At 45.1% G+C, this 22,173-nt stretch overlaps 1 protein-coding gene across 4 annotated transcripts in view; it reads right to left on the bottom strand.

Annotated features, from left to right (window-relative positions):
• Window positions 1-14,313, bottom strand: part of LOC106613023 (cell adhesion molecule 1) — a 189,821-nt gene extending 175,508 nt beyond the window's left edge. For 2 of the 4 annotated variants that reach the window (XM_014214867.3, XM_014214866.3), the window contains exon 1: window positions 14,176-14,310. In XM_014214867.3, coding sequence (XP_014070342.1) covers window positions 14,176-14,251 — 76 coding nt within the window. In that variant the 5' untranslated portion in view covers window positions 14,252-14,310. Of the gene's footprint in view, window positions 1-14,175 lie in introns of all 4 variants that reach the window. The other 2 variants (XM_014214865.3, XM_014214863.3) reach the window with 2 other exon arrangements.
• Between the last annotated feature and the right edge of the window lie 7,860 nt (window positions 14,314-22,173).

Here is a 22,173-nt window from a genome sequence, read left to right as displayed (position 1 = left end):
TCCAGCAGGTATATTTCACTGGTCACCCCCAAAGCCAATTCCTACTTTGGCCGCCTTTCCTTCCAGTTCTCTGCTGCCAATGACTGGAACGAATTGCAAAAATCACTGAAGCTGGAGACTCATATATCCCTCACTAACTTTAAGCACCAGCTGTCAGAGCAGCTCACAGATCACTGCACCTATACATAGCACATCTGTAAATAGCCCATCCAACTACCTCATCCCCATACTATTATTTATTTTACTTATTTAGCTCCTTTGCACCCCAGTATCTCTACTTGCACACTCATTTTCTGCACATCTATCACTTCAGTGTTTAATTGCTATATTGTAATTATATTGCCACTATGGCCTATTTATTGCCTTACCTCCCTTATCCTACCTCATTTGCACACACTGTATATAGACTTTTTCTATTGTATTATTGACTGTATGTTTGTTTATTCCATGTGTAACTCTGTGTTGTTGTTTGTGTCGCAATGCTTTGCTTTATCTTGGCCAGGTCGCAGTTGTAAATGAGAACTTGTTCTCAACTAGCCTACCTGGTTAAATAAAGGTGAAATTAAAAAAATAAATAGGATGCCACCTTTCCAACAAGTCAGTTCGTCAAATTTCTGCCCTGCCAGAGCTGCCCCAGTCAACTGTAAGTGCTGTTATTGTGAAGTGGAAACGTCTATGAGCAACAACGGCTCAGCCGCAAAGTTGTAGGCCACACAAGCCCACAGAATGGGACTGAAGAGTGCTGAAAAATCATCTGTCCATGGTTGCAACACTCACTACTGAGTTCCAAACTACCTCTGGAAGCAACGTCAGCACAAGAACTGTTCGTCGGGAGCTTCATGAAATGGGTTTCCATGGCAGTAGAAACGCGTTCTCTGGAGTAATGAATCATGCTTCACCATCTGGCAGTCCGAAGGACAAATCTGGGTTTGGCGGGTGCCAGGGCAACGCTACCTGCTCCAATGCATAGGAATAATGGTCTGGGAATAATGGGAATAATGGTCTGGGGCTGTTTTTCATGGTTCGGCTAGGCCCCTTAGTTCCAGTGAAGGGAAATCTTAACGCTACAGCATATAATGACATTCTTGGCGATTCTGTGCTTCCAACTTTGAGAAAACAGTTTGGGGAAGGCCCTTTCCTGTTTCAGCATGACAATGGCCCCGTGCACAAAGCGAGGTCCATACAGAAATGGTTGGTCGAGATCAGTCTGGAAGAACTTGACTGGCCTGCACAGAACCCTGACCTCAACCCCATCGAACACCTTTGGGCTGAATTAGAACGCAGACTGTGAGCCATGCCTAATCGCCCAATATCAGTGCCTGACCTCAGTAATGCTCTTATGGCTGAATGGAAGCAAGTCCCCACAGCAATGTTCCAACATCTAGTAGAAAGCCTTCCCAGAAGAGTGGAGGCTGTTATAGCAGCAAAGGGGGGACCAGCTCCATATTAATGCCCATGATTTTGGAATGAGATGTTGGATGAGCAGATGTCCACATACTTTTGGTCATGTAGTGTATGTCACTGATCAGATAAGTTGCTAACAGACAGTTTCTAAATGACTGTCAATAGGGTGAACTAACACCATGCAGATGTCAGATTATGAAGTCAGTAGGCAACAGGCAGTCATTACTGAACCCCCTCGTCTTACTGACTCCTCCAGTCGACTAGTTCAGTGGATTGGGCAGGTTTCCAGAGGGCCACTGATGCTGATGGCAGGTGGGACATCCCACCGTTGCCCTCCAAAACGTCCAGTCGCATCCAGCTGTGTAAGTGGATAATGTGGCTGCCATTTGAGTCAATCTGGGCGAAAGCATCTGCTAAGCAAACCACATCACTTAACCATGGCCGATGAGGAGTGACTGCAGCGTGACTGTTGATGCGGAGAGGGCAGAGCAAACAGATGTTGATGAGTCTCACCCATTTACTTCCTCCAATTAGATTAAGTTGAGGCAATCTGATGACCTGGCATTCTTGAGTATTTATCAGATCAGTTGAATACGGTATTCCCAGTTACCCAGCCAGCCCTACTCTCCTCTCCTTTGGCAGCATCTGTACATTTATTGATCGGCTGAGTCTCTTGTTCAGAAAGCTGGATCTGTACAGATTATCGATTAGGAATTCTCTCCCTCACAGAAAGCTGATGGTCTTCTATCCACCACACTGATCAGAGATGGGGATGCTTCTCAGCTGTTGTCATGGTTTCTGAATTGTTCCACTTTCTCTCCGTGAGGCTGGTTAAATAAACTGCATGCAAGTTGTGAAGTTTCCAAGAACATTTATTTGAAAAATTACAACATTTCCACCTGCAACTAGCTACAATTTACCTTTTTGGAAACTCTGGACAGTACTCAGATTTGAAGAAATCTTGGTCGGCCAATCGATTGGTCTACATTTTTAAATGTGTATTTTTCCATATATAGAAACACCATATGTGTTTTAATAAAATCAACTATATATGCACTGAGCTTGTCTGATGCTTAAGCTCACGGTTTAATGAAATAAGACACAAATGACTCAAGAAGGATCCAGAGATCAACATAACCAGAAGAATAAAAACCTTCACCTGTCCCGACCATCCTCCTCCCGCTCCTACAGGATTTAGCAGATTCTGCAGTTACTGTATATTGAATGCCTTAAACAGACATTACAGTAACCAAACAAACATTGTAGATTAGAAATTATAGGAATTAACGGTAAATGTACTACTGATGATATACACTTCATGGCCCAAAGTATGTGGACATCTGCTCATTGAACATTTCATTCCAAAATCTATGTATGGAGTTGGTCCCTCCTTTGCTGCTATAACAGCCTCCACTCTTCTGAGAAGGCTTTTCACTAGATGTTGGAATATTGCTGCGGGTTCTTGCTTCCATTCAATCACAAGAGCATTACTGAGGTCGGGCACTGATGTTGGGCAGTTAGGCCTGGCTTGCAGTCGGTGCTCCAATTCATCCCAAAGGCGTTCTATAGGATTGAGGTCAGGGCTCTGTGCAGGTCAGTCAAGTTCTTCCACACCGAACTCGACAAACCATTTCTGAATGGACCTCACTTTGTGCACAGGGCCATTGTCATGTTGAAACAGGAAAGGGCCTTCCCCAAATTGTTGCCACAAAGTTGGAAGCTCAGAATCGTCTAGAATGTCATTGTATGCTGCAGTGTTAAGATTTCCCTTCACTGGAACTAAGGGACCAAGCCCGAACCATGAAAAACAGCCCCCGACCATTTTCCTCCTCCACCAAACTGTACAGTTGGCACTATGCATTCGGGCAGGTAGCGTTCTCCTGGCATCTGCCAAACCCATATTCGTCGGACTGCCAGATGGTGAAGCGTGATTCATCACTCCAGAGAACATGTTTCCACTGCTCCAGATTCCAACGGCACCGAGCTTTACACCACTTAGGCTTGTGCGCGGCTTCTCACCCATGGAAATCCATTTCATGAAGCTCCCAACAAACAGTTATTTTGCTGACTTTGCTACCAGAGGCAGTTTGGAACTTGGTAGTGAGTGTTGCAAACGAGGACAGACGATTTTTACACACTACACGCTTCAGCACTCGGCTTTCCCGTTCTGTGAGCTTGTGTGGCCTACCACTTCGCAGCTGAGCCGTTGTTGTTCATAGACGTTTCCACTTCACAATAACAGCACTTACAGTTGACTAGGGCAGCTCTAGCAGGGCAGAAATTTGACGAACTGACTTGTTGGAAAGGTGGCATCCTAAGACGGTGCCACGTTGAAAGTCACTGAGCTCTTCAGTAAGGGCCATTCTACCGCCAATGTTTGTCTATGGAAATTGCATGGCTGTTTGCTTGATTTGATATATATCTGTCAGCAATGGGTGTGACTGAAATAGCCAAATCCACTAATTTGAAGGGGTGTCCACATACTTTTGGCCATGTAGTGTATGTAATGGGGATTTGATAGACACTAACAATCAAATGCAAACAATTCACAGAATGAAGTTATGAAACAATGAATGTGCACAAATTGGTGGGAAAGAGCGCATTCTGGAGAGAGATGTGCATTGTGCATCTTAGTGACACCCCTTCTTCTTGAACTGTGCCATCCCAGTGTCCTCTGCAATGGATTAGTTCACTGAGATGGACGTAAATAAGACAAGTGTCTTCTGTGCCATACAAAATATATATATATATTTGCTGATGCTCGACTAAAAAAAATCTTGGTCGAACAACAGCCTATCGACCAAACAATGGACCAGTCGAATAAGTGGGGTCAGCCCTAGTTCTGTGCATGCTAGGGACTGTATGTCTGTGCCATGTCTGTTGATAGACACGGTTTTGTTCTGCATTAAAACTGTCCCATGTCTCCATTCACGAGGTGCTGTGCTGTGAGCCGGTGACTGGTCCACAGTATCTCTTAATGGTGTGCTGTGATTGCTCCATGAGGCATGCTAATGTGCACTCTATGCCTTCCTAAACAACAACATTGCTTCTTCATTTTCTTATCATGGAAATGATTCGCACAGCCAGGCAATGTGGACAATGCAGTGAGGACCCTCAGATCTAGGGCACAGAGAGAACAATGTCATATTCATACCAGCAGACACCACTCCTCCTCATTATCACAGCACTGGCATGAATGAAGCACTCTGTCCTCACACTCATCAAAGGGCCCGCCACCAGTCCTTTACTGCTATTTGACTGTTTACTACACTTAAGTTCAACAGCCAACATTGTTGTTTCAGTACTATCTCCAGCATTCTACATTCATTGACAACTCGTTCTCTATAGTGAAAATGCCTTTGACGAAAAGGTGGGAGGTCTGATTCATATTCCATCCACAAATAACTCTAAAGTCAATAGGATGTCAACAATTCCCCTCTCCCTGCCCTTTGACCTTGGCCTAACACATATTTATTTAGCAAAAGGCTATTTTACACAGACAGCAAAGTTGTATTGTGTTCCCCTGCTGAGGACTTGAAGGGAGGACTATGTGTTTGTCCCAAATGGCACCCTATTCTCTATATAGCGCACTATTTGAAAAGTAGTCCAATATAAAGGGAATAGGGTGACTTTTGGGATGCATCCTAGGAGTCTTGAAAGGTTGAAAAGCTATACAAGGTCAGTGATGGAGAGACATTCTGCAAGCACCACCAGACATAGCCAAAGGCCATCTCTTCTGACCTCTCACCCCTCTTTAGCTGCGTGCCTTCACCCAGTTTGACTTGAAGACAAATACAACAGTGGAGCCTCACTGCAACCCTTAATCACACTTCAGCTAGATCCTCTGCTTCCCTTCACATTTTAGCAGACTTGCTTATCCAGGTGCAATTAGGGTTAAGTGCCTTGCTCAAGAGTACATCAATAGATTTTTCACCTAGACAGCTTGTATCACGGTCGTTAAATAAATAATCGGACCAAGGCGCAGCGTGTGTAGAGTTCCACATATTCATTAGTGAAACTTCAAAACAACAAAGAATTAACGAACGTGCAATACGTAGCGCACATAGGCACTCATACCAACAATATCCCACAACGCAGGTGGGAAAAGGGACACACTAAGTATGATCCCCAATTAGAGGTAATGATTTTACATTTACATTTTAGTCATTTAGCAGACACTCTTATCCAGAGTGACTTACAGCAGTGAATGCATACATTTCATTTCATGCATTTTTTTTTTTTTTGTACTGGCCCACCATGGAAATCGAACCCACAACTCTGGCGTTACACACACCATGCTCTACCAACTGAGCCACAGGGAAGACGATTATCAGCTGCCTCTAATTGGATACCATACACCAACATAGAAATAAACTAACTACAAATCCCCCTAGTCACGCCCTGACCTAATACACCATAGAGAACCCTGAGGGCTCTCTATGGTCAGGGCGTGACAGTACCCCCCCAAAGGTGCGGACTCCGACCGCAAAACCTGAGGGTTAGGGTGGGCAACTAGCGTTGGTGGCGGCTCCGGTGCGAGATGTAGCACACGCTCAGACAGCGGAACCGGCCATGAAGCCGGGCTGAACGCCGTGCCCGGACTGGGCACCGGAGCAGAGGAAGGCTCCGGCCATGGAGCAGGACTGGACGCCGTGCCTGGACTGGGCACCGGCGCAGAGGAAGGCTCCGGCCATGGAGCGGGACTGGACGCCGTGCCTGGACTGGGCACCGGCCATGGAGCGGGACTGGACGCCGTGCCTGGACTGAGCACCGGCGCAGAGGAAGGCTCCGGCCATGGAGCGGGACTGGACGCCGTGCCTGGACGCCGTGCCTGGACGCCGTGCCTGGACGCCGTGCCTGGACGCCGTGCCTGGACTGGGCACCGGCGCAGAGGAAGGCTCCGGCCATGGAGCGGGACTGGACGCCGTGTCTGGACTGGGCACCGGCGCTGAGGAAGGCTCCGGCCATGGAGCGGGACTGGACGCCATGCCTGGACTGGGCACCGGCGCAGAGGAAGGCTCCAACCATGGCACCGGCGCAGGAAGCTCCGGGCCATGGACCGTCACTGGAGGTTCCGGGCTGTAGACCGTCGCTGGAGACTCAGGGCTGGTGACACACTCTTCAGGGCGAGAGCGGGGAGCTGGCACAGGACATACAGGGCTGGGAAGGCACACTGGAGGCCTGGTGCGTGGAGCCGGCACAGGTTTCACCGGACTGATGACACGCTCTTCAGGGTGAGTGCGGGGAGCCGGCACAGGACGTACCGGGCTGGGAAGGCGCACTGGAGGCCTGGAGCGTGGAGCCGGCACAGGTTGCATCGGACTGATGACGTCGTCGCTGTCCTCCTTTACCCTGAGGGCTCTCTATGGTCAGGGCGTGACAGCTTGGTGATTCAAACCAGCAACCTTTCAGTTACTGGCCCAACACTTAACCACTAGGCTACCTACAACCCTGTACAGAGGACAAGTCAGCAAGAGCTCACTGAAGAAAGTGTGTGGACACGCACAGAATTTGAGTCAGAAGCAGACAGAACTACCCACATGTGCTGAAATGTGCTGTCTTCCATCAGACACTAATGACTAACAAAACTGCAGTAGCTGATTTTCTTATGGATGTCAACAGTGTCTACCGGATCTTCTCTATTTCTCAAGTTGTACTGAGAAGAGCTGCCATGTCTCAGCCTTCCCTTCCCTAAGAGTAACATTGTTTGCTGCCACCATATCAAGTAATATCCTGCATTATCTAGCAATTAGGGTGAGGCTTATTAAGCAGAATCTAATGTAAATTTAATGAGCTATAAATTCAATTTCTTTAAATAGAAGAGTATATTATTGTTACAAATGATGTAGTGAGCCCAGAGTACAGGCAATGAAATATTTCACTAGCTGGCAATGGGCCATTAGCTTGGGTGTTAAATTTGACTTGAAACAGGATAAGTGCATTTCACTGCAGGCTGTGAGAGCTGTGCAATTTTCCAACCACAGTGCCCACAGGATATCAATGGGGCTGTACTTATTACTTATCATTCAAATCTTCTATGAGCATACAGAACAAGTTAAGTGGACAGGATCAGTACACTGGCCCCAACAGTCAACAACACTGTTAAACTGCTGTATTCAGGATACGTGAAGAACACAGGACCATATATTCTATTTAAACTGGCCCAGTATATGCCAGTTCAGTTACCAAGGCCTGTGAAGTATGAGGGTGATGATGCAGCGCACAGACAGAATACAGTGCAGCAGCCTTACATCACTCTGTTTCAAAGCCAAACCCTTCAACAGCACTCGGACAGCCATCTTCAATCACCATCCATGTCACACATAGCAAACTGTATGGCAAACATAAGCACCATAACAAGTGTATGTTTCCTTTGTTTCTCAGAGAAACACACCAAAAGCAGTACAGGCCTGCCTAAGGCTCCATGACAGCTTCTATTGATCCATTTCACCATCATTCAGTGCTGATGAATGAGCTGGAGCTGACAATAAAGAAGCATTATGCAACCGTCTGAAATACCATGATCAGATCACAACGGATATGTACTATAATAGAGGAGAGATAGAGGGACCCCCTGGAGAGATAGTGAACCCCCTGGAGAGATAGATGAACCCCCTGGAGAGATAGAGGAACCCCCTGGAGAGATAGTGAACCCCCTGGAGAGATAGAGGAACCCCCTGGAGAGATAGATGAACCCCCTGGAGAGATAGAGGAACCCCCTGGAGAGATAGAGGAACCCCCTGGAGAGATAGATGAACCCCCTGTAGAGATAGAGGAACCTCCTGTAGAGATAGTGAACCCCCTGGAGAAATAGAGGAACCCCCTGGAGAGATAGTGAACCCCCTGTAGAGATAGATGAACCCCCTGTAGAGATAGATGAACCCCTGGAGAGATAGAGGAACCCCCCTGGAGAGATAGATGAACCCCCTGGAGAGATAGAGGGACCCCCTGGAGAGATAGATGAACCCCCTGGAGAGATAGAGGAACCCCCCTGGAGAGATAGATGAACCCCCTGGAGAGATAGAGGAACCCCCTGGAGAGATAGATGAACCCCCTGGAGAGATAGAGGAACCCCCCTGGAGAGATAGAGGAACCCCCTGTAGAGATAGATGAATCCCCTGGAGAGATAGATGAACCCCCTGGAGAGATAGAGGAACCCCCCTGGAGAGATAGAGGAACCCCCCTGGAGAGATAGAGGAACCCCCTGGAGAGATAGAGGAACCCCCTGGAGAGATAGAGGAACCCCCTGTAGAGATAGATGAATCCCCTGGAGAGATAGAGGAACCCCCTGTAGAGATAGATGAACCCCCTGGAGAGATAGAGGAACCCCCTGTAGAGATAGATGAACCCCCTGGAGAGATAGAGGAACCCCCCTGGAGAGATAGAGGAACCCCCCCGGAGAGATAGAGGGACCCCCTGGAGAGATAGAGATAGAGGACCCCCTGGAGAGATAGAGGAACCCCCTGGAGAGATAGATAAACCCCCTGGAGAGATAGACGGACCCCCTGGAGAGATAGAGATAGATGAACCACCCTGGAGAGATAGATAAACCCCCTGGAGAGATAGACGGACCCCCTGGAGAGATAGAGATAGATGAACCACCCTGGAGCGATAGAGGAACCCCCTGGAGAGATAGAGAGACCCCCTGGAGAGATAGAGATAGAGGGACCCCCTGGAGAGATAGAGGAACCCCCATGGCGAGATAGAGGTACCCCCCTGGAGAAATAGAGGAACCCCCTGGATAGATAGAGGAACCCCCTGGATAGATAGAGGCACCCCTGGAGAGACAGAGGCACCCTGGAGAGACAGAGGAACCCCCTGGAGAGATAGAGGAACCCCCTGGAGAGATAGAATAATCCCCTGGAGAGATAGAAGACCCCTGGAGAGAAAGAGGAACTCCTGGAGAGACACAAGGAGAAATACAGAATGTTATAAGGTTCAAACAAACCCTTTTTTTACATTCAGCATCTTATCTCAGCGGTTTATCAGAGAGGAGGATGAGCCAATCCATCTCTCACCTTGGGTAATGTCTCTGTAAGAGATGGATTATTCCAAACAATATTTACAAGATCCTTCAACAGTCATTTTAAATCTGTATTTTTGTATCGCTACTTATCTTTCCTTTGAGGTATAAACCAACCAGGCTTGAGGTCAAATAAACGCCTGCCAAGCCTAGACCAGCTAAGCAAGATCTAGTCCGACTTTGCCCTTCTCTTTGGTACTCTACTCTCACTATAAAAACATATCTAAATGCAGTGGCGACCCGTCATTTTGAGCCCCACATTTTTTAGGGGGGAGCTTGCCTGTTTTGCATGTTATTTTGGCATTAATACATGTCACATATCAGTACGTAAACTATGTAAAAAAAGATATATATTATTTTGAGGTAGTGTATGTTTCACCTCTTCGTCACGGTTTGTTATTTTGTTTAGTAGATTATTTGTATGTCTTGCATAGTTTCACAGTTATAATAAAATGTGGAACGATACACACGCTGCGCCTTGGTCCGCTCCTTCATACGACAAACGTGACAAAGGGTCTCTTTTCCAAGTTTAAAATGATAAACATTCAACATTGGTCATGCTGTCAATGAAGCATGATTTGTGCCACGCTCAAAACAACTTAACTCAACTGTTAACTCGGAACTTTACCTCCCTTATCCTACCTCATTTGCACATGCTGTACATAGACTTTTCTACTGTATTATTGATTGTATGTTTGTTTATTCCATGTGTAACTCTGTGTTGTTGTTTGTGTCGAACTGCTTTGCTTTATCTTGGCCAGGTTGCAGTTGCAAATGAGAACTTGTTCTTAACTAGCCTACCTGGTTAAATAAAGGTGAAATAAAAAATAAATACAAATAAACTGTGAAAACTTGACTTCAGTGAGTTCAAGACAACTGGGAAATCGGGAATAAATGAGCTACAACTGAGAAAATACGTTTTGAACTTTCATCCAACTCAAAATTATAAATCCGTCATCTTTCTAGAGCTACGACCTGAAGATCAATCATCATTATTCAGCCTTGTTTTTTTCCGAGTTCCCAGTTGCTTTGAATGCACCATAAATCCAGAGAATGGCAGACTTTGCCCACGAAGAACCGCCGCGCCACCTTCCTGTTCAAGCATGCACAGCACAACAAGGTGAGTCCAAAAATGTCCTGTATGCTGCTGCATAAATGATGTAATATTCCAGGGAGATGTGTATACTGTAGCTAAGAAAGTAATACTAAGTGTATGTTGTGTAGTTAGCTGTTAGTTGCCCATGAGCCTCAACCTAATAATTTGGTCTATTTTCCCCTAATTTCGCCTACTGTTCTGACTTGGTAGTGCACATGTAGCCTATAACGTGTTTTTGAGAAATGTAATCATTGAATAATGTAAGAGCTTTCATTGTTTGCTCATAAGCCCCCTTTATTTATCTTACGGTTCTGACTTGGTGTACAGGGAGAACACTGTAAGAACGGCCCATGTCCTGAATTCTGTTGCTGTACATTTCAAAAGTGCTGATCATATATTGTTATTATTATTATATTATTATTGACTACGTACATCCTAGCTCGCTCATTAATGTCTTAATAGAAATTACAGATTGCCTCTTATCCGCTTGTCGTCCCTTTATGCCATAGTTTGTACATCTCAATTGTCAGTAGAAACCACATTCGTTTGAGCAAGTCAGCCATATCAGCTATGTTTTTTTTAAAGGCAGTAAATGAGGCTGAATTAACTGTTTTGCTGCCAGACAAGGTTCCACTGATAGCCAGGTGTAGCAGGGGTATAGTGCAATTGATGTATTGTTTAGTGTTGTGTTGTGTAGTGTAGTGGCTTTGCTGGCAGGCATCCCACTTTTTTATGTTTTTGCCCCACAAAGATTTACATGCTAAAATCGCCACTGTCTAAATGTTATCCTACCAAGCCTGGTTAACTGTGGTCCTAACAATATGTGGGTTTTGTTACAACTGTAAAGCTTTGCTAGGCCAGAATGTAATCTTCAACTCTTGCACCACTTGGGATATTGTATTGGAAGCTATTGTGTATTTTGGATGCATTTAGGCATTTAACACAGAGAGAGAGAGGTTAATTAAATGAATAGTGACAGAGAGCGAAGCTCTAAAATACAGTGAATGGTGTTCAACCACTACTCAATATAGACTACACTCCATTCAACAGTTGTCAAGTGAAAGCCTGTAGTTTACTATGTTACCTATACATGTACAGTGCCCTCAGAAAATATTCACACCCCTTGACTTTTTCCATATTTTGTTGTGTTATAGCCTGAATTTAAAATTGTTTAAATGTAGTTATTTTGTCACTGGCCTACACACAATACACCATCATGTCAAAGTGGAATAGTTTTTTGAAATTTTTTCAAATTAATGAAAAATGAAAAGCTGAAATGTCTTCAGTCAATAAGAATTCAACCCCTTTGTTATGACAAGTCTACATAAGTTCAGGAGTGAAAATTTGCTTAACAAGTCACATAATAAGTTCCGAGCACTCCCATGGAAAGATATAGGTGTCCTTCCTTACTCAGTTGCCGGAGAGGAAGGAAACCGCTCAGGGATTTCACCATGAGGCCAATGGTGACAAACAGTTACAGAGTGTAATAGCTGTGATAGGAGAAAACTGAGGATGGATCAACAACGTTATAGTTACTAACCTAAATGACAGAGTGAAAAGAAGGAAGCCTGTACAGAATGGAAATATTCAAAAACAGGCATCCTGTTTGCAAGCCACTAAAGTATTACTTCAAAAACAATTTGCAAAACAATTAACTTTTTGTCCTGAATACAAAGTGTTAGGTTTGGGGCAAATCCATGCTTGTAATCGTTAAGGACTGGGGAGTTTTTCAGGATGAAAAAGAAATGGAATAGAGCTAAGCACAGGCAAAATCCTAGAGGAAAACCTGGTTCAGTCTGCTTTCTACCAGACACTGGGAGACGAATTCACCTTTCAGCAGGACAATAACCTAAAACAAAAGGCCATTCTACACTGGAGTTGCTTACCAAGAAGACAGTGTATGTTCCTGAGTGGCCAAGTTACAGTTTTGACTTAAATCTACTTGAAAATGTATGGCAAGACCTGAAAATGGCTCTCTAGCAATGATCAACAACCAATTTGTCAGAGCTTGAAGAATTTTGAAAATAATAATGTGGAAATATTGCACAATCCAGGTGTGGAAAGCTCTTAGAGACTTACTCAGAAAGACTCACTGCTGTAATCGCTGCCACAGGTGCTTCTACAAAGTATTGACAAAGGGGTGTGAATACTTATGTAAATTAGATATTTCTGTATTTCATTTTCAATATATTTGGCAAACATTTTTGAAAACATGTTTTTGCTTTGTCATTATGGGATATTGTTTGTAGAAAATGTGGAATAAGTGGGAACACTTTCTGAAGGCACTGTGTTTCTTTAGCCATGTTGCTTTAGTTTGGATAGGCTTCTGAGCAACGAAATGTGGAATCCTGATTAGACCTCCCCCAAACATCCATCCATCCAACAAACAAACACACACACACACACACACACACACACACACACACACACACACACAAACACACGCATGCACGCGCATGCACGCGCACACACGTAAAAATACACACAGAGACCTGTTGATTTTGAGTTGGGAAAATGAAAGGCTACATCTGAGCAACATAAGAGACCTGTAAAGAATGTTATGGTCATCATTAAAAATAATGTATCTTATAAATTGACTGCATATTAGCGACAGATCATGAAACAAAAAAATACATTTTAGACTACTGTCCACACTACAACAGCAGGGTAAATTAAAAGATAATGAAAATATTTTTGCCTACAGTGTCTGAGGCTTACTATATGAAATTATACGGGCGGGACTGACTGCTGCTGGGTAGAGATTGGTACATTGGTTTTGGACATCATTTACCGTGTAGACTAGTGCGTGCACCGTATCAGCGCACCTCAGTCTATGTAGCCTACAAATAGCAGGAACAGTCGGGCAGGATTTAAATTCCTTGTAATCCAGTAATTCAAGAGATTTCTGGGTCCGTCAGTATCCCATTCGCGGGAAATAATACGTAGACAAGCTCTAACTGTCAATATGTATAATAGGATAATAGTACGGAGGTACAGTATGTTGTTGGTAAAAGCCTATGTGCCGAAACCTGTTCACCGCAGCCGTAGAGGGGACACACTGACGTGAGTGTAGCCTACTGTAGCTGCATTGCGTGTTTTCCGGACATCCATTTAGAGTAGTCGAATTGGCATTCGAGTTATTGAACATAAATATTAGCAACTGTGAACATTTGCAATACATTTACACTGACCACTCTGTTCATGTTACACCGAGGAAACTCTTCCACTGGCAATTATGTGGCACATAGAAGTTACAGTGTTAGATTAACGTTACACTGTAGCCTATGTTATTTTCTTTGAATTAAAATTGTAGGCTATTTGTTGATTAGCTCATTTACTAATTATCACCACTTTTTAGGTGCAACATACCCTACATAATAGGCTAATTTCTGATTATAAAAAGGACGGACAGGCTATCCAAAGGTCCCCCAAAAACCATGGCATATATGTTGTTTTGTATATAGGGACACGGGTTACAGAAAAGGTTGCACATTGAAGTAAGATTAAAAGAAGCAAAGTGCCGATGCTGAGATTTAGGAGAAGCTCACGCGCATCCCGCACCAACCATCTCAAGTTGTAGGTAACCTATGCTCTTTCACTCCATGAGGTTAAACAATTTTTGATGCGCTTGATCACGAGTAAGTCATCCTACCTTTTAGAAGAAACGCCGCTGAAATCACGAAAACAGAGAGAGAAATAGTGAGAGATCCGTTTCCCGTGATCGCCATGTTGGACACCTGCTTGAGACTGGCGGCGCTAAATCACCTAGAGACGGCCATGGGATGCGAGCGGAGGGAGGGCGCAAATAGGGAATCTTCTATCAAATGAGACTCCGTGATTTTTTAGAGTCACTTACCTTATGTTTTGCATAATTCCACCCATAGTTCAGTGTTTGTGATTTGAGACAAATGTCAAATTTAGGAAAAAAAATAAATATTATAGCATGTTTATAAACTGTGTAGGCTATGTGCATTAATTATCTATGTTGATAATTATCCCCAGTCCAATTAACACTTCATCGGCTATAAAAAAAAAATAAGTATTACGTTGTCATTTTCTGTTTTTTGATTAGGCCTAATACTGTGTCAAGGTGCTTTTTATGCTAAACCCCTTATTCAAATTAGTTTATTACTGTTTCCCTATAATACGAGCAATAATGTGTCAATAACAGCGTTTAATAGAGCGTGTTTCGTTAGTCAGAATGTCTATCACGATCATAGATCACGATTCAGAAAACATCATGTACTTACAGTTTGTTTTGTCAAGTACCTACGCAGTTTGACATTTAACCATTGTCACTCACAGAGCGCCCCCTACGTTATTCCCTGAGCAGAGCAGTTTGTCACGAATTACGACGTATAGGCAGTATCCCTATAGGCTACATTATATGTGATTCGGTGTTAAACTTTGTCAATGCGTGTGTGTGTTTACAGACTCAGGGACTAATAGCATCAACAGCAACCTTGTTCAGTACAAAACATGTCATTCATGTGCTTTAAGCACGGAGCACATGTGTATCTAGAAAGTTAATCTCAAGCAATGGTTTTACTTATAGCTAGGCAAGGAACAATACAGTTCACCAGATTGTTCTACACACAGTGCCTATACATCTCTCTCGCTCTCTCTCTCTCTCTGTCTTTCTCTCTCTCTCTCTTTCTCCCTCTCTCTCTCTCTCTCTCTCTCTCTCTCTCGCTCTCTCTCCAGTAACTACACAACCTATCAGTCGTATCTTCAACAAATAGACTTACTCTCCAGAGTCCAACCTGGGTGAAATAGTGTCACAAGGAAGTGTGCATGAAGGAGTCTGCATGATAATGTTGAATCTCATTTATCTTTTTATGGTGTCAAAAAGAAGCCAGGACAGCTAATTGCACAATCTATTCTCTGAGAGTTTGTGTCAATCCTCATTTCAGGGGATGAGCAGATAACATTTTAGAACTTCACTCTAATGGCTGAGCCGTTTCTATCGCTACAGATTGAATTCCCTCCCATCAAATTCATTTATGATGTCATTACCCCTGGCAGCTTGACAGCCCTGCCTGTCACTCAGATATGTACACAAGGTATTTTCCTGACGCTACTTTGTTTGCTAGGAGAATAAGATGATGGGCAGCTGTCAAGGATTGTATAGCACACATTTATTCTATAATAACCCTGCATTTACATTATTGGATTTATTAGAATATTTCTTGTAGAGCTGTTTTGAGACAGTTTTGTGAGCTTGGTGTATTTGGACAAAAACAAGGGGCTTTGTTATATGCTTTAGAACAAACCATAGTGTTTCATGTATGTCAGAGTCTGTTGCCTACTTCTGATGAGAATCCAACATGATTTTAAATGGTCTTTCACATATAACATTGCAGAGTACTAGAGAAAATATTTCACAACAAAAGGAAAGTTTTGGACAGAACTATTTAGTTGTTATTGCACTCCCAAAACTCACACACACTTCCAAACTTCTGTTGTACCTGCTTCTCTCTTTTGCAGCTTTGCAGGCTCCCTCCACTGGTGTGTGTCTTTCCTGCGCTCATGAGGATAGATGAGGTTCCTGGGTCTCTCTGAGGTGCCGACCTGATCGTCTTTCCCCCAGCAAGATGAATAATGGATGGGACTGGATCAGATGGCTGGCTCTCTTCATGTGGGTCCTCTGTAGTAATGACCAGCCTCAGTCCAGTGTGTGTGTGTGTGTGTGTGTGTGTGTGTGTGTGTGTGTGTGTGTGTGTGTGTGTGTGTGTGTGTGTGTGTGTGTGTGTGTGTGTGTGTGTGTGTGTGTGTGTGTGTGTGTGTGTGTGTGTGTGTGTGTGTGTGTGCGTGCGTACGTGTGTGTGTGTGTGGTAGAAGGTGACCACAGTGTCAGTGTGTTCTCTGGAGAGATAAGGACCTGCAATGCAGACAAACAGAATTGGTTCATATTTTGTTTTTCGATTCATAAACACCTTGTGTCTATGGCTAAACATTATTGTACATTTTTTACTTATCAGATAATCTCTATCAATGTTATCTATGCAGCACAGTAAGTGCCATGTTAATTCTGGATAGGAGTGAAAATAATTGGTTGAAAACATTCTAGTTGAAAATAAATCTCACACACCCCTCCAATCAAGTTCTGATTAGAAATGCAATGCATTTTAAATTAACAATTTTTTGTTGTTTTTGTTGAAATCAATCAAATTAACATAATTATTTGAGGTGGTAATCTTTTTATCTAGACAAACAGTTTTACCATGAAAACAAGTTGCTTCTGTTGTGAAAGAAAAAAATAATTGAATAAGACCTTTAAGATAACCCCAATAGCATGAGAGAGAACAGGCTTATTGAAATGAAATGTGCATTTTCTCATGCTTAAACCAAGTAAGTAGGATGGAGGTGCATATGATAGTGTGTGTGTGTGTGTGTGTGTGTGTGTGTGTGTGTGTGTGTGTGTGTGTGTGTGTGTGTGTGTGTGTGTGTGTGTGTGTGTGAGAGAGAGAGACAGAGAGAGAGAGACAGACAGACAGAGAGAGAGAGACAGAGACCTGTCGCATCTCATCTCTTGATTTATACATTCATGAAATATAATTTAATAAAGAATTTAATAAAGAATTAAATACATTATAGTTGACCAACTGCAGTACAACAACATTCAGCTGGATCTAATTACCTTCCTTAGGTTACCCTTCTACTTGGCAGTTGTCAATCATGTTAGATTAGCTCAAAGACTGAACAGATATAAATAATCTCCCACAATTCCCACCACTGTTCCCCCCAAAAGTAGCAGATTTTTCCTGAAAACTGCATTCTTTTATTATATAAAAGTCTGATTGATAAAAAGGTCAACCAACTCCTGGGCATTTATTAATTGGTTTAATTTGCATAAGAAAATTAGCTCTATGTACAGTATAATGAAGCATCATAAGCTATAGTTACTTTAGTGTTCTGTCATATTCACTGCCACATTTGCACATACTAATTGGTGAAATAATTTTATAAAGTTAGGACAGGAAAGGAAATCACTTCAGACTTTCCCATGATCTAGTTTTATGACCAGTTGCAGAAATTCCGTAAGGGATTTGTTACGGATTTGTAACAGAACTTTGAGTTGTAATGACTTATTAATTCATAAACAGTAAAAACACTTTAAATCTAATTGCTAGGTCTACCTTTATTTGTAACTACTGTTGACTTTCATCATCCTCCATCCCTGTGGCGATTTTAGCATGTAAATCTTGGTGGGGCAAATCAAATAAATAAAGTGGGATGCATGCCATCAAAGCCACAACACAACACTGAACAATACATGAATTGCACTATAACGGTGACAAACGGTGCCCACATAAAGCTATCCCAACAGTAGTCCCAACATCTTACCACTGCTACACCTGGCTATCAGCGGAGCCATGTCTGGCAGCGAAACAGTTCATTCAGCCTCATTTACTGCCTTTAGAAAAAATATAGCTGATGGCTGACATTGTTATTTTCTGTTTTTACTTTAGGCCTAATACCGTATCAAGGTGCTTTTTATGCTAAACCCCTTATTCAAATTAGTTTATTACTAGTTTCCCAATAATACGAGCAATAATGTGTCAATAACAGCGTTTAATGGAGCGTGTTTCGTTAGTTGTCGGTTCTTACAGTGTTCTCCCTGTACACCAAGTCAGAACCGTAGGATAAATAAAGGGGGCATGTAAGCAGACAATGAAAGCCCTTACAATATTCAATGATTACATTTCTCTAAAACAGGTTATAGGCTACATTTGCACCACCAAGTCAGAACAGTAGGCGAAATTAAGAGGGGAAAAAATACCAAATTATTAGGGTGAGGCACATGGGCAACTAACAGCTAACACAACATACACTTAGTATTACTTTCTTAGCTACAGTATACATATCTACCTGGCATATTACATCATTTATGCAGCAGCATACAGGACATTTTTGGACTCACCTTGTTGTGCTGTGCTCACTTGAACAGGAAGGTGGCACGGCGGTCCTTCGTGGGCAAAGTCTGTCATTCTCTGGATTTATGGTGCGTTCAAAGCAACTGGGAACTCATAAAAAAAACAAGGTCGAATCATGATGTCATTGATCTTCAGGTCGTAGCTCTAGAAAGAGGCCGGATTTATAATTTTGAGTTGGATAAAAGTTCAAAACGCATTTTCCCAGTCGTAGCTTGTTTATTCCCGATTCCGCCGTTGTCTTGAACTCACTGAAGTCAAGTTTTCGTAGTTCCGCGTTAACAGTTGTTTTGAGCGCGGCACAAATCATGCTTCATTGATGGCATGGCCAATGTTGAATGTTTGTCATTTTAAACTTGGAAAAGAGACCCTTAATCTTAGACTTGGGACCACACAGCCACTCCACTGAATAGCAGGCTAATGATTGTTTTGCAATGCTTGCAGTTAGCAACTGATTCCTTCCAAACCACTCGTTGAATTTGCGATTTCCAACTTGTGTAATGTTTGTCAAATGGCCGACAAGCACCTATACATTTTACCTGTAATTCATTTTCCTTATTTCTCTTCATATGAAAAGGATTAAAAAGGATTTCCCAGTAAATTGTTGATTTGATTCATGATGACTGCTAGCTAAGATTTTGAAAGTATGATGTTGACATGATCAGTACAATCAAAGCTACTGTACATATAACATGATTTGGCATAATTTTATCTGTGGCCAATGACCTTGAGCCTTCTTAGATGGGCACTTCTAATGTAACTCTATGGCAGCACCCAAGGGGCTAGAATTGTCTAGCTCTACCCTTAGATGTAGTATACCCATGAGTGACAGAACACTGATCCAATCACAGCGCAACGCTCCGTATTTTCTGCTGGCTTGCCCCACCACCACAAAAAGCACTGCGCTAGGCTGAAACACCTGCATTTTGGAGCTGCCTTACAAAACAAAAAAAAAGGCCATGTTTGTATGCAGTTTTATTAAATCAATGATAAACATATTGCGTTTGAAAAAAATGGAATTTGAAAAATGAGAAGTTTGTGCTGGGAGCCAATGAGGTAACCACAAGTGGTTTTCCCCAAAGGCGGGTAGGGCCATGACCTTCTATCTAATACCGACTGGGACTATGAAGATCTCCACTCGCACTTGTAAGTGATATCATAGCGACGTTGGTTAGATAAGCTCGTCAAACAGCGCTTCTGGGTTCCAGGTAGCCTCCACCGCTAGCATGCGGAACTCCACCGCATAGTCTGCCACACTGAGCGTGTCCTTCCAAAGCTGGAGTAACTTCCGGGCAGCCTCTCTCCCGGACACCGGAGCCTCAAAAACCTTCCTCACCTCTGCCACGAATACCTATAGACTGAGGAAGACCGCAGATTGTTGCTCCCACACCGCTGTGGCCCAGACGAGTGCCCTCTCGGACATCAGCGTAATAAGGTACGCTATATTCGAAGCGGTCCGAGGGGGAACTAAGAAGGCTGCAGCTCGAAAACAAGAGAGCACTGGGAGGCCCGGCAGGTTCTGGAATGTCCATCGTAGAGCTCCGGAGGTGGTAAGCGGGGTTCCCGGGAAACCGGGTTGACGGCGCTGCTACCAGAGGGGCTGGGAGGTTACCGTCATGGTAGGCTGCCTAGTAGGCAACCCACAGAATTGCTCCAGCAATGCGTCTGTCACGTCCTGACCAGTAGAGGGTGTAGTTGGGTCAGGACGTGGCAGAAGGGAGTAAGTGTTTTATTGTTTCATTTAATTTTGGCCGTGTGACTTCCAATCAAGCACAGCTGTAGAGGGTTGTGGTTGATTGGGAGTCACACATAAGTTGCCTACGTTTCCGTTGTGTGGTGTGGGTAATTGTGCTTGTCACTGTTGTTGCACCTGACAGAACTGTGTTGGCTGTCAGTTTTGTTGTTTTGTTAATTGCATAGTGTTCGTAACATTAAAAATGACGAACCCTAACTCCGCCGCATTTTGGTCCACTTCTTCCGTAGACAGCCGTTACAGAATTACCCACCAAACCAGGACCAAGCGGCGGAAGAGGAAGGAGCAGCAGGACTACTGCGTTATGGACAAATGGACATGGGAACAGATCCTGGACGGAGAGGGACCATGGACTCAGGCTGGGGATTATCGCCTCCCGCAGTGGGAGATTGAAGCGGCGAGAGCGGAGAGGCGATACTACGAGGAGAGAGAGCGCAACGAGCGCGAGAGGCAGCCCCAATATTTTTTTTTGGGGGGGCACACGGGACAGTCGGTGGAGCTGAGGTCGGAACCAGAGCCAGTCGGGATGACATTGGAGGTGAGCGAGGGCTATGAGACAGAGACTGTGACGGGGTTAATGGGAAAATTAGGAGAGAGAGAGATGAGAGAGCTGCTAGTGTGGTGCATAAAGTACGGCATTCGCCCTAATGAGCGTGTCGTGGGTATGATGTCACCTGAGGCAGCTCTCCATACTCGTCCTGAGGTGCGTGCTGGTTGTCTGGTAAAGACTGTGCCTGCGCCCAGAAACAGGCCTCCTCCATGTCTTCCCAGCCCTGCACATCCTGTACCTACGCCCAGAACCAAGCCTCCTGCATGTCTTCCTATCCTGGTCAAGCCCGTGCCTCCTCCACGGACCAGTACTCCAGTGGGTCTCCCTATCCTGGTCAAGCCCGTGCCTCCTCCACGGACCAGTACTCCAGTGGGTCTCTCTATCCTGGTCAAGCCCGTGTCTCCTCCACGGACCAGTCCTCCAGTGGATCTCCCTATCCTGGTCAAGCCCGTGTCTCCTCCACGGACCGGTCCTCCAGTGGGTCTCTCCACCCTGGTCTCTCCTGTGCCACCTCCTCAAGCCAGGCCTCCGTTATGTCTCCCCAGCCTGGTGAATCCTGAGTCGGAGCTGCCCGCCAGTCAACAGTCGTCAGAGCTGCCCGCCAGTCAACAGTCGTCAGAGCTGCCCGCCAGTCAACAGTCGTCAGAGCTGCCCGCCAGTCAACAGTCGTCAGAGCTGCCCGCCAGTCAACAGTCGTCAGAGCTGCCCGCCAGTCAACAGTCGCCAGAGAGGTCAGACTGCCCTGAACTGCCGGAGTGGCCAGACTGCCCTGAACTGCCGGAGTGGCCGGACTGCCCTGAACTGCCGGAGTGGCCGGACTGCCCTGAACTGCCGGAGTGGCCGGACTGCCCTGAACTGCCGGAGTGGCCGGACTGCCCTGTTCTGCCAGAGTGGCCGGACTGCCCTGTTCTGCCAGAGTGGCCGGACTGCCCTGTTCTGCCAGAGTGGCCGGACTGCCCTGTTCTGCCAGAGTGGCCGGACTGCCCTGTTCTGCCAGAGTGGCCGGACTGCCCTGTTCTGCCAGAGTGGCCGGACTGCCCTGTTCTGCCAGAGTGGCCGGACTGCCCTGTTCTGCCAGAGTGGCCGGACTGCCCGGTTCTGCCAGAGGTGCCCGCCTGCCCTGATCTGCCAGGGTGCCCGGTCTGTCAGGATCAGCCCGAGTGGTCCTCCTGCCCTCCGGTCCAGCCCGAGTGGTCCTCCTGCCCTCCGGCCCAGCCCGAGTGGCCCGCATGCCTTCCGGCCCAGCCCGAGTGGCCCGCATGCCTTCCGGCCCAGCCCGAGTGGCCCGCATGCCTTCCGGCCCAGCCCGAGTGGCCCGCATGCCTTCCGGCCCAGCCCGAGTGGCCCGCATGCCTTCCGGCCCAGCCCGAGTGGCCCGCATGCCTTCCGGCCCAGCCCGAGTGGTCCGTCTGC

The sequence above is a fragment of the Salmo salar genome, chromosome 09, assembly GCF_965601325.2.
Source record: "Salmo salar chromosome 09, fSalSal1, whole genome shotgun sequence".
Lineage (NCBI taxonomy): Eukaryota > Metazoa > Chordata > Actinopteri > Salmoniformes > Salmonidae > Salmo > Salmo salar.
This window is presented reverse-complemented; position numbering and strand designations above follow the sequence as displayed.